Source organism: Homarus americanus, unplaced genomic scaffold (assembly GCF_018991925.1).
Source record: "Homarus americanus isolate GMGI-L3 unplaced genomic scaffold, GMGI_Hamer_2.0 scaffold7626, whole genome shotgun sequence".
In the NCBI taxonomy this organism is placed as follows: domain Eukaryota; kingdom Metazoa; phylum Arthropoda; class Malacostraca; order Decapoda; family Nephropidae; genus Homarus; species Homarus americanus.
Window position 1 is genome coordinate 15,924,256 of NW_024718273.1, and position 13,063 is coordinate 15,937,318.

A 13,063-nucleotide genomic window follows, 5' to 3' on the forward strand; every position below is an offset into this window, starting at 1 on the left:
TAATTGTACCTAAAGCTGATAAATCTGTTAGACTATGTGGTGATTATAAAGTTACCATTAAACAAGCTGCTGAGGATGAGCAATATTCCTTACCCACATCTCAAGATTTGTTTGCTGCACTAACAGGTGGAACCATTTTCACTAAGTTAGACTTGTCCCAAGCATATGCTCAGGTCTCTGTTGATGCTGAAAGTCAACAGTACCTTACCATCAACACTCATAAAGGATTGTATAAGTTCAAAAGGTTGCCTTATGGTGTTAAAAGTGCACCAAAGTTATTTCAGTGCATCATGGACAAAATTCTTGTGGGTCTTCCCAATGTGTTATGTTTTCAGGATGATGTCCTTATTGTTGACAGTGACATCCAAAATCATGTCAAAACCCTAGCCACAGTATTCGAAAGATTGTTGGCACACAATGTCAGGCTCAACAAGAGCAAATGTTCATTCCTAGCTAAAGAAATAACTTATCTTGGCATAGTGTACACATCCCATACTTGATCCCAGGAGATAAGAAATTTTTTGCACACTGCATTCAAAACGCTCTGCATTCCAGAATTTATGTTGTATTCCTCCACTAATCATTTGACAATGTATGTTAGCAACACTAGTTAACTCTGGTCATCATAAATACTTCTGTATTCTCCATTGAGATGTGACAGCTAGTGATGTCGAGGTCAACCTGCTTCCAGTCACAAGGGTTGAGACAATAATGTTGGTGTCATAGGTCAGTTTTAGGAGACACATCATAGTGTAAACTTGTGGATTTACTTCACTGCCCGGAAGACTTCAGATTATAAGGTAAGAAACGATGAAACTAATTCTGTAAAAAGCATTATGCTTTTCTAATTATGGAAAACATGTATATTGTTGTGATTATGTTCAGAGATGCATTTCTACAAGTCTCAGAAATCATTTTCCCCCCTTCATTCACAGCAAATCTCCACCAATGCATTTGGGTGTTAAATCATCACTTTGATCAGAAAGAATTTATGTTCTTAAAATACAATGACAAGGCAATATTTCCTAAAGTTCAGGTTCAGTTCTAAAAAATAATTATGACTGTCCTCAATATGTCATTTATAGCTATTTCCTGTATTGAAGCCAAGTTTAACAGCAATCCGATATGGCAGAAACCATATGCCTGACATGTCCTATGTGATGTGTGGAACAAGTTGTTGTATGATCAGATTTAGGATTCAGTATCCATTGAAATATATTTCTCAGATTCCTGCCACCATGATTCTCCTGACCTCCATGACACCTGGACTAACACTGGACAATGAAGGTCGTAACAGAGAATCAACCCATCGCCCAACTGGCTAGTAAGCTGACAACTGATGGAAATGATAAATTAAAAATAAAAATCTGAAGTGAAGTGTAAATAATCACTCTTTTTTGCAAGCAGCAGAGAAGGCGTCCCACCAGGGGTTTTTGCCGTCATCCACACACGTCTGTTCCTTCAACACGCACTGAAAAGGAAACAAAAATAATGGTAATAACGAAATAAATCCTCAATCCCTTCACTATAGGGGACATCACTTTTATTATTTTATTTGGCTCAGAAGTGACATTGTACATACCGGTAAGGGGTTAGGCTAGGAGTCAAACAAGTTCTGAATAATGCTAATTTTCTTTCCAAATTTTATAACCATTATTTTTATATCTACACTATATATACAGGTACTGTATATTTTTTTATAACTGCATTGTCTATGTGCATTGTATACCTGCATTGTCTCTATACACGATGAATCTAATAAAAATAGTTATTCAATACATATTCTTCTTTATAAACAAACTACTATACAGCAAAGCCTCAAATTACGATGATTCTACTAACAACGATTCATATTTAAAACCCTGGTGAATTTAGGACCCAATTCAATTTACACCGTTATTTTATTCGTATTTACGATAAAATTGAATATAAAATAAGATTAAATTACATTTTCATAATAAATAAAAACTAAATCCTGATATGCATTATAAAAAAAACCACACCTAGAGCACGGATGCTACCGGGCTGGTGAGTGGTGACGCCAGCATCACTAACATAAACAGTCGCAGCTTAGCAGGCATTTTATTATCACGTACCTGAACAGGAACAGGAGAGAAACTTTCTCGGGTATCTTACGGCATTTTTGTGCCCCTATTCTACACGAGGTGAGAGGTCTGTGGATATCTCACGCACATACTTTGGGGATGGAAGAATCAACAGTAAAAACTATCCGTAAGAATGAAGAAAAAATTAAAGAAACTGCTCAGTCTACAATTCCGTTAAGTGGAAATAAAGTTTGCCAAAGCAGGAGTGGGATTATGGAAGAAAAGGAGAGACCTTTAAGTATATGGATTGAAGTAAAAAATCAGAAGCATACTCCACTGAGCACTGTAATTATTCAAACAAAAGCCCAAGCATTGTTTAATGATTGGCGAGTAGAACTTTTGTTTTACACTCATAAGCATTAATTAAAATATATATGAACAGTAATGTGTAGCTTTCAGATTATGTACAGAAATAACACTATGTTTTCACATGTGCAGACGTATATATATGTTGGCCTTGTGCAATGTCTCACTTTTCTTGACCATCAGTGGTTACTTCTACAGTATTGTGCCATTTACATTAAATAACATTACTGTAATTAAAGCATATTTTTTTTTTTACATTTCTTTTACTACAACTACAACCAGGGTCTTATTTTCTTCAGCTTCATATGGAGAACCATCGTCATGGGTGTAAACACTTACAAAAATAATGCCTTCTTGTCTCCTCTTGTGTGTTTTAATATTCTACTTATTATTTATGAATACAGGTTGACAATCTCTTATCCGAAATCCTTGGGGCCAGAGGCATTTCGGAATTTTTCGGTTTTCAGAATGTTTTTTTTTTTTTTTTTTTTAATATTAGCCCACCCAGGCACAAGTCAATGACCCACATTGGGGCCTGGGAGGCGATAATATTATAATAATAATAATAATTTTAATAATTATAATAATAACAATAATTCATAGGTCTAGGCCGTGTTTCTCACTTTTTATCTTTTTTCATTCTTGTATTTCTTTATTATTATTATTATTATTATTATTATTACAGTGAACCCTCACTTTAGGCGGTCAATTGAACCCACGGAGGCCCGCGTAAAGCGAACAACATAACATATGGGATTAAATGAAATAGAGACCGGCTCACCCCCCAAACTCCACTTTTTCCGACACAATACCTATGTTCTCGTAAAAATAACATCTTAATTTTATGATGGTACATGCACACAATTAATACTTAAGAGAAATAGAGAAATACAGTCGCCAAGTTAATGTCCATTCAAATAATGGACTCAACTCCCTCCCCCTCTTCTCACACTGTTGGCTCTTCCCCCTCTGAGAAATGTTTGGGGGAAACCACTAGATTTTAAGGTATAGTAATAAATAATACCTCAAACTAAAGTTAGGATAATATAATTGACATTGCTGGATTCCTTGTAAGACCAGGAAGACCCGGTATTTTGAATATAAATGTCATATATTTTGCACAAAAGATAACATATTTGCTCTGAGTAAACAAAATACTTGCATTAGATCTAAAATTTGTATGTCTAATGCAAAATCTATGATGCTTATATTCAAAATGATCATCAAATTGTAAGAATTCCAGCAATGAAATTATATTCTGGCCGGATAATTTGTATGAATTTTATGAGCTAAATAAAAAAATTATACTTCACCCGCGTTTATGAGTAGATGCACTGCGTAATGTGGGAATTCCGGTTCTGGCAGGGTACCGCGTAAATGTAGAAACGCGTAAAGTGAAACCTCGTAAAGCGAGGGTTCACTGTATTATCATTTTATTAATGCAGTATTATTGTTATTATTTTTATTATTATTATTATTATTATTTTATTTTGGTGTATTTTTCATTAAAATTTGTATTTACTATGAATAATTATATTATCCTAACTTTAGTCTGAGGTATTATTTATTACTAAAAAGGTAAATATTCAGGTTTCTCCCAAACATTTCTCTGGTAGAGAGAGTTGGTGGGGGGAGGGGGGAGGGAGGGACCGACCGACCATCTGGCGAGGTTGGAAGAGGGGGAAGGCAAGGTAGGGTGTTTTGATTGACAGATAGTGTTGTGAAGAATATTTTTTTTTTTATTAACTGAAGATATTTGTTTTAGCTCATAAAATTCATACAAATTTCCCGGCCAGAATATAATTTACATTGCTGGAATTCTTACAATTTGATGATCATTTTGAATATAAACATAATAGATTTTGCATTAGACATACAAATTTTAGATCTAATGTAAGTATTTTGTTAACTCTGAGTAAATATGTTATCTTTTGTGCAAAATATATGACATTTATATTCAAAATATTCCTGGTCTTACAAGGAATCCAGCAATGTCAATTATATTATCCTAACTTTAGTTTGAGGTATTATTTATTACTATACCTTAAAATCTAGTGGTTTTCCCCCAAACATTTCTCAGAGAGGGAAGAGCCAGAGGGGGAGGGAGTTGAGTCCATTAACTTGGCGACTGTATTTCTCTATTTCTCTTAAATATTAATTGTGTGAATGTACCATCATAAAATTAAGATGTTATTTTTACTAGAACATAGGTATTGTGTCGGAAAAAGTGGAGTTTGGGGGTCAGCTGGTCTCTATTTCATTTAATCCCATATGTTATGTTGTTCACTTTACGCGTTTCTCGCTTTACGCGGGCCTACGTGGGTTCAATTGACCACGTAAAGTGAGGGTTCACTGTATTACTATTACATTTTCGCCCCCCCAGGCCCTGATGTGGGTCAGTGATATATGCCTGGGTAAGCTAATCCCTGTTTAAAAAAAAATGCTCCACAAAAAACTTTCGGTTTTCAGAGCTTTTTGGTTTTCGGAATTTTCGATAAAGGGTTGTCAACCTGTATTACTGTTCATTTTACATATATAAACATTATTTCAATCAAATAGACATTCAGTAATAAATAATTATGAATCTTTTGTACATATTTGTAATAAGAGAAACGACGCTTTGTTTCCACGAGTACACACGTTGGCCTTACACTATAAGTCTCACTTTTTTTTCTTTACCATCAGTGGTTACTTGCACTGTTCATTAAATAACATTAATTAAACCATACATATTTTTTTTTTACATTAATTTTACTACAGCAACAACCAGGGTTTTGTATTCTTCAGTTTCAGATGGAGAACCATTGTCATGGGTGTACCGGGTAAACACTGACAACAACAATGGCATCCTGTCTCCTCTTGTGTGACTACATATTATTATTGATTTATATTGTACAAGGTGCATTCCTAAACTACATATTATTATTGATTCATATTGTACAAGGTGCATTCCTAAACATTATTTAAGAATATAGTTTTTATTTTTCATAAATTTTACTGTTTTAGAGGAATAAAGGGTAAAAACATCCACAAAATATATGAAAAGGTCACACTAGGGAACGTATCTCATTATTATTGGTTTATTTTAATGGTAATTAATGATTCACGATACGACGATTCACCTTACACCACAATATTGGAAGACACATTACCATCGTTATTCAAGGCTTTACTGTATCAAAAATTTTAGAATTGCATAAAATTTTATAAAATGAAAGTGAAATCACTGACCAGTTCCCGTGCTTCATAAGTGATACCGTCCCCAGCTGCCTTCAACCACCCTTGGAGCTTTGCCTCAAAAGTACCTACATCTGATGGGGCAACACGTGCATCAATTGTAACTTTTATTTCTGCAGGCAAGACATTCGTTTGTACTCCTCCCTGCAAAGAGAGATGAAAAATATTCATGACTGGATCCTAGAATATTTTGATCAAGGGAAAAGTAGAGATGGGAGTAGAATTTGATTGTCAAGGAGGTTCTCAAGTTACCTAGAAGAGACAGACCACCAGGGAGTACCTTTTGGTACAATGATCGGAACACATACATACACAGTGCTCGGTGGCTGCTACAATGGGCATATGGACAACAATAAGCAATGTTATTCTGCAAGTGAGATTATTATCCCTCACCTCCACTACAGTAAGATTATTATCCTCACCTCCACTACAGTAAGATTATTATCCTCACCTCCACTACAGTAAGATTATTATCCTTCACCTCCACTACATTAAGATTATTATCCCTCACCTCCACTACAGTAAGATTATTATCCTCACTTCTACTACAGTCAGATTAACAGTAGTCACATCACCAAGGTGTAGTTCAGGATTCTCCCTCAACTTCCGCTCTTGTTCATTGCGGTAGCCAAGGACAGAGTTGATGACAAGCCGCAGCTTCTCCCCAGCGTTGTTGGGGATGAACTGTGATCCATGGCCTGGCTGCCCTTGGATTCTGATGTATATTGCTTGGGGAAAAAAATAATAAAGAAAAACAGAGACCTCTAATTTTCCTATAGTGCACAACCTGTCATAATTGTCCAGTCAGACTCCTGCATTACAGCTCCTTCTGTCATCTCTTGGGCATTAAAAGAGATGCAGGGTAATATACTCAATAGTATACCCATTTTGCCTCTTGTCAACTTACTAGTAGGTTAGGTGGATGGTGATTTCTTTTTTACACACCAGGTTAAGTTAGGTTAAGTCACGATAGGGTAGATTAGCTTCACTGGTTTGTTGTTTAATTCTAGTGTGCATTACCATCTAGATAGTAAACTAACAGCTATTCATGGTACAGCGGTAGTACACTTGCCTCTCACCACTAGAGTCTCAGGTTCGATCCCCTGCCAAACATCACAGGCTTTCTCTGGGTACTACCCTTAAACAATAAAGTTCATGACAAAGTAACAAACTGACTGCCCAGATGGCTAGTAAGCTGGTAAGTGGTAAAATGATAAATAAATAAAAGACAGTATACAGGGGGTCCCCAACTTACGAACGTCCGACTTAGGAATGCCCACCGATACGAACGAGGGTAAACTTTAAATTTATAGTATTTTATTCACCTGATGACTTATTTTTTACTTTCATTTACTGTATTTTGTCATTCTATTTCTTCTTTTATCTTAAATTAAGTGATTTTAGATGCATATAAGGATATGTGTTTCAACTTACGTACATTTTTGACCTGTTTGTAACCCGGGGACCCCCTGTATATAACAAAAATAAATATTACATGTCACCATAAACATAACTGCAATGTAAATAAAGCCAAAATAAAAATTTGAAGAAACTATTGCTGAACTTACGAAAGGGAGTTCTTTGACCATAGAACAATTCCATTTTGTCAGAAGTGTTGGCATAGCCTTCATCAAGAGCAAGACCAATGTTCATATTCTTGAATACGTCCATCTTGACCAGTTGCCCCATGCCTTCAGTGCCACCAAGTTCCTCCTCTGTAAGTATAAGAGGTAAAATTGTGTTATTAACTACAATATGGTTATCAGGATTTTATTAAGTTCACTAAGGTAAATCTTATATTGGTAAACTGTATAGTACCTCATTAAAAGAAAAAAGAGATCACCTGAAGATTTGACCTTCCCCAGCTTATTTCACCAGAAGATTAAACAACCTAACATTATCTGAAGGGGTTAAGTTTGGTTTGGTTGGGTTAGGCTGTGTTGGGTTTGATTAAGTTAGGTTAGGTGTAATTAGTCTGGGTTTGGGTATATAAAAAAAATCATCTATTTGAGAATTGTCCAAGTGGTATGTAAACCTCAATACAGACCGACTGCAAGTTACTTAGTTCATACATCTTGACCCCAACAGTATGACCACCAATCTTATGCACTATTAAACTTTTGTGAAATAATGTATCATACAATCCACTGAAATTGAATCACCTGAAGAATCTCCATCCCAACTTACTGCACCTAAAGATTAACCTCCCTAACCTAACCTATCTTATCCTAACCTAATGGTAACCTTACCTAATACTAACCTAACCTAATCTAACCTCATCCCCCAAATAGTGTTAGGGTGGTTATTCTTTAGGTAAAATAAGAGGTTGGTCCTCAGAGTAAAGAGATTCTTCATGCAGATTATAAAACATAAGGCATCACACAGACAACACAAACATAACAGGTGGATAACACTATACCATCACAAAAGGTGCAGGAAATTTGGTGTATAGACACAATTGAACTGAACAAGTACTGTACAGCACAGGCAGACCCCAAATTAAAAGGATTTGATTTATGAAAACTCAGATAAAAGAATAAAAAATGCAACAGCCTTTGGTTTGCAAGTGAAAACTTAGAATCTATGAAAAATATTCATTAGTAATAGTGAAAATATGCAAAAAAAAGAAGTTATTTTTACTACCAAGACAGTATCTCCATATTAAGTACCTACATTATAATGACCCCACTGAAAGCTGATTCACTGAAATCTCTTCTCTAGGAATGCATCCTGAGCTTTCAATGGAATATTACTGTACAGTACTGTCACCCTGGCTGGTCCCCGAGATACCTGGTATGCTAGAAATTGTCAGTTGAATGAAAACGTCGAAAGGAAGGTCATCTCGGGTACCTAGAGAGATTAAAATCCTTGCAATTGCCTAGCTTATACTATAAATGGGCAATGGGTGACTTAATAGAAGTTTATAAACACCTCAGAGGACATTACTCAGTTGAGTGTTCATACCTGGAAGCAGCTAGAATGCCAATCAGTAGTGAAGAGGATAAATTAAGATAACAGATTTCAGTACTAAGTGTTGATCTTAAAAAAAAATTCAGAAAAGCTGTGGGACTGAACCATTTTTTTGTTTTGTTTTATTGGACATCCCCCTACATCCTGTGCAAGGTAAAGCGCAGAAGCATTTACAGCGCCCAACAGGGAAGCATGCTAAGTTCATGCTTGCCTTTATGTCTCATGAGTTACGGGCGTAGAAGCCTGAAGAGTCAAGGGCATAGAAGCCTGAAGAGTCAAGGGCGTAGAAGCCTGAAGAGTCAAGGGCGTAGAAGCCTGAAGAGTCAAGGGCGTAGAAGCCTGAAGAGTCGATGGCTTATGTCATTAAGTTATTGGAAGCTCCAACAACTCCCTGAATACGAATTTGCAACTTTTCAATTTACAACAGGTACAGTACCTACTTACTGCTAGGTGAACAGAGACCAAGGGGGCTAGGAAGAGTGTCCAAACAACTTCCGCCGGCCTGGGAATCGAACCTGTGACATCTTGCTTGTGAGGCAAGAGCGGTACCGCTCTACCACCAGCGCCCCCTGACTGAACCATTAACATCAGCAAACTACATCACCCAACCATACCAAGCAAGACCAACTCAATGTTATGACAGGAGGTTTGAGGGCTCGGTTAGTTTAGGTTATGTTGCTTCAATTTATATACTATTACTGTATTAATAGTTTACTTCTCAGCCTCCCTTAGGGAATATTCCTGACAAGACTATGGCACTTACTACAAAGAGTTCAAATTTTCTATTCTTAATCTAGCACTTGTATTTTTTTTATTCTCCCTCCCTGGGTTTACATTATAACAGAAACAAATGTATCAGCAAAGATCCCTTCAAAAATGGCAAGGAATAAAGTGGTGTGCAAGGAGGTAGTGTGACTGGTACAGGTTGTACCTCTCTAGTCCGGCAACCTCGGGACCTGACCGGTGCCGGACCATGGAAATTGCCGGACCATGGAAATTCACCCTTTTCCTGGATAGATAGTGACTTGTGCTTATGCTTGGAAGCACTAGCACCACTTTCTCTGCAGCATGGTCTCTTTGAAGACATATTGAAGGGTTAAATGTCGTATAGTAGCTTCTCAAATTTCGCGAGTTTTTAATTCTTAACGTATTTTAATGGAACACACAAAAAATAAATAAATTAAAATTTTGACGGCAGAAACTTGAATTTCGACGGGTTTGAACGGCCCGCCAATGTGCAGACGACATGCATAATCGTGTAAATAGCGTCATTTCCCTTATGTACAAAAGATTCATTATTGTTTTTTTACTGAATGTCTTTTTTATTGAATTAATGTTTGTGTGCAAAATGAGCAATACAATTCATTAATAATACGTAGAATATTAAAACACACGAGGAAATGACACAGCATTGTTTTCGTTGATTACAAAACCAGTGACTGACTGGTTCTACATATAAAACTGAAGAAAATAAGACCTTGGCTGTAGCTGTAGTAAAATTAATATGGTCGTTTTAAGTAATGTTATTTAATGTTAATAAATGGAACAATAGAAGTAGCTAACGATAATGGTAAAGAAAAAAGAGAGATCGCGTATGTAACTGCGCATGCGCACACGTGAAAAAATATCGTCATTATTTTACATACGAATATGAAAGCAACATTTATTTACTGTTCATATATATTTTAATTAATGTTTCTGAATTTGTTTTTATTGAATTAATGTTTGTGTGTGCAAAATTAACAATACAATTTATTAATAATACGTGGAATATTAGAGGAGACGAGACGGCTGCCGGCATTGTTTATGTTAAAGCTTACAAAACCAGTGACTGATTGGTTCTACATATAAAACTGAAGAAAATAAGACCCTGATTTTAGCTGTAGTAAAATTAATGTAAAAAAATTAATATGGTTGTTTGAAGTACCTGTAATGTTATTTAATGTTAATAAATGGAACAATATAAGTAGCTAACCATTAATGGTAAAAAAAAGTGAGACTGCGCGTATGTAAGTGCGCACATGTGAAAACATATCGTCATTACTCTACATAAGAATATGAAAGCAACACTTATTTACTGCTCATATATATTGAAGGGTTAAATGTTGTACTCTGTATAGACAAACAGAGAGAGAGAGGGAGAGAGCAGCCGAACTGCCGGATGTAAACAAACCTTAATTTCCCGCGGCTGTGTTTTTTTTTTTTTTAAGGGGATTAGCCCACCTGGGCATAGGTCACTGACCCACATTGGGGCCTGAGGGGCAAAACTTTAATACTCCTGTAATAATAATAATTATAATAATAATTCAGAAAAAAAGAAAAAAGAAAAAAAAGAAGCTGCCTATCTACCTATTGGACAAACTAAAATCGTTCCGGACCACAGGAGTTTCCGGACCACAGAATGCCGGACTAGAGAGGTACAACCTGTACTATGTTATTATTTCATACTAACCCTGTAAAACTTAGTTCCTAAATAAATATTTATTAAAAAAGGAAAAAATATTTAAGAGCAGTTTCAGCTTAAACTTTACTAATGTTGTGATATATGTACATACCTGTAATATAAGTAATGGCATAAAACTGACATGCCAATATATATATATATATATATATATATATATATATATATATATATATATATATATATATATATATATATATATATATATATATATATATATATATATATATATATATATATATATATATATATTATACTGCCAGATCTGGGGTCACTAAATCTAAGGGGATAACTTAACTCTAATCTTAATTTCTAAGGGTCGCTGCCACCAGACCCCCTCTGGACAGCATGTAGCTCGTTAGGTAGCGGGCAGAGTGAACTAGGCATTGGGTTAGGTTTTCCATTGATCAGATCGATAAGGGTAAAGAAGGGTGAAACCATAACATGTCTTCATTGATTTATTTCTTATAAAACACACTGGTAAAAAAAACATACATGAACTGGCCTTCCTCAGAAGAACAACGGAATTTTGGTTACCCAACTGGGCCCCAGACTCCTACATTACTGGCGGGTCATCCACCCACTTATTGCACAACAATCGGTGAACGCCGTATCTCGGTCGTTCCTTCTTACAATATCCCTTAACACATCAGACTGTGCCACTGGTGTGGCTTGTAGCACCGTCGGTTATCATACATAGTAGCACCATCGCAACACACCTGTTACACTCCATACCTGCAAGTATGTGACTCCTTGTGACTTTTAGGTCTACACAACGGGCCCCTCGTTCGCACACCGCCCTCGGTGGGTAAGGACGAGGGCTTGACCTAGAGACATACCAGCACTATTTCTACGCCTGGTATTATAGGTCGCTCCAAGTGACGACCGCAGTTTCTCACGGTCTCCTTAGTTGTGACTATTCATGTGGAGTGGTGCGCTGGGAATCCACCGGTTCATAGTGGAGTGGTGCGCTGGGAATCCACCGGTTCATAGTGGACTGGTATAGTGGGGAGTAATTCCCCACCTGGTGTGGCGCTCCAGGAGACAATGGCGGCCGGGCGGCAAGATACCCCAACCACGTGGCACCTGTGTTGACGGCAGAACGGGAAAGACTAAGCAATAATGCCTGACGGGCGGTTATCCCATCCCTTAACACATCCCTATCACACTTATATATCCGGCAAAGCTTTAAACTGTAGTCACTGTTATTTATCAACCTTAATTGTATGGCGGGATATAGCCCGCTAGGACACTGACCTGTGTTGACGGCAGAACGGGAAAGACTAAGGCCGGCTTCCCGCCGCTTCTCGTCACATAGGCCTACAGTTTCCAATCCTCAATTTACATTTTTGTTTCTTATGGTTCTCCCCTGAACACTTTACGGTATATTGTCCTTCATTTCTTATAAACACATATATTAATCCTAACTTATACACTAAGGTCAGGTCTTGGTTTGCTAGTGCTTGGTTAAATGCCTGGGATTTTAATATCAACGGGCATCTGAGGCGGGTACATGACGCGCCTTGAAACAAAAGCCGAATGATCATGGCGGGGGTGTATCAACTTCACTTAAAAACTGTAATGAGGGGTCCTCCTCTCACACAGCGCACGATTTGAACACAGACCTCAGATTCTCTGATCACTGTACCTGTCGTGGGTATATGTCACGTGAGGCTACGAGGTGTATTAAATTCATACCGACGCATACACGATATTTCCTTTCCAGTATAGTTTCTAGATCACTGTCAACACCTCACATAGTTCTGATACATTTATCCCTTTTTCCCGATCATTGTTCTCATGTATTTTCATATGATATCTGTTGGGGTTAGGTTCGCTACACGCTCACAGACGTAAATAGTAGGACCTTCAAACCCTGCTCCACACTTAGTCTTACAGTACCCTAGTCTGGCTCAACTGGACTTAACATTCATCTTATGCCTACCCTGAGTGATCCTTAATGCTATGAATACATACACTTGAT

General features: G+C 36.9%; 1 protein-coding gene across 1 annotated transcript; it reads right to left on the minus strand.

Moving 5' to 3' along the window:
* Window positions 1-408: 408 nt before the first annotated feature.
* Window positions 409-7,439, minus strand: LOC121859453 (aminoacylase-1A-like). The gene is made up of 4 exons (XM_042356266.1): window positions 7,217-7,439; window positions 6,189-6,376; window positions 5,643-5,792; window positions 409-1,471 (listed from the first exon to the last, which is right to left on the minus strand). The coding sequence occupies exons 1-4, from the start codon at window positions 7,335-7,337 to the stop codon at window positions 1,388-1,390; spliced, it is 543 nt and encodes a 180-aa protein (XP_042212200.1). The 5' UTR covers window positions 7,338-7,439; the 3' UTR covers window positions 409-1,387.
* Between the last annotated feature and the right edge of the window lie 5,624 nt (window positions 7,440-13,063).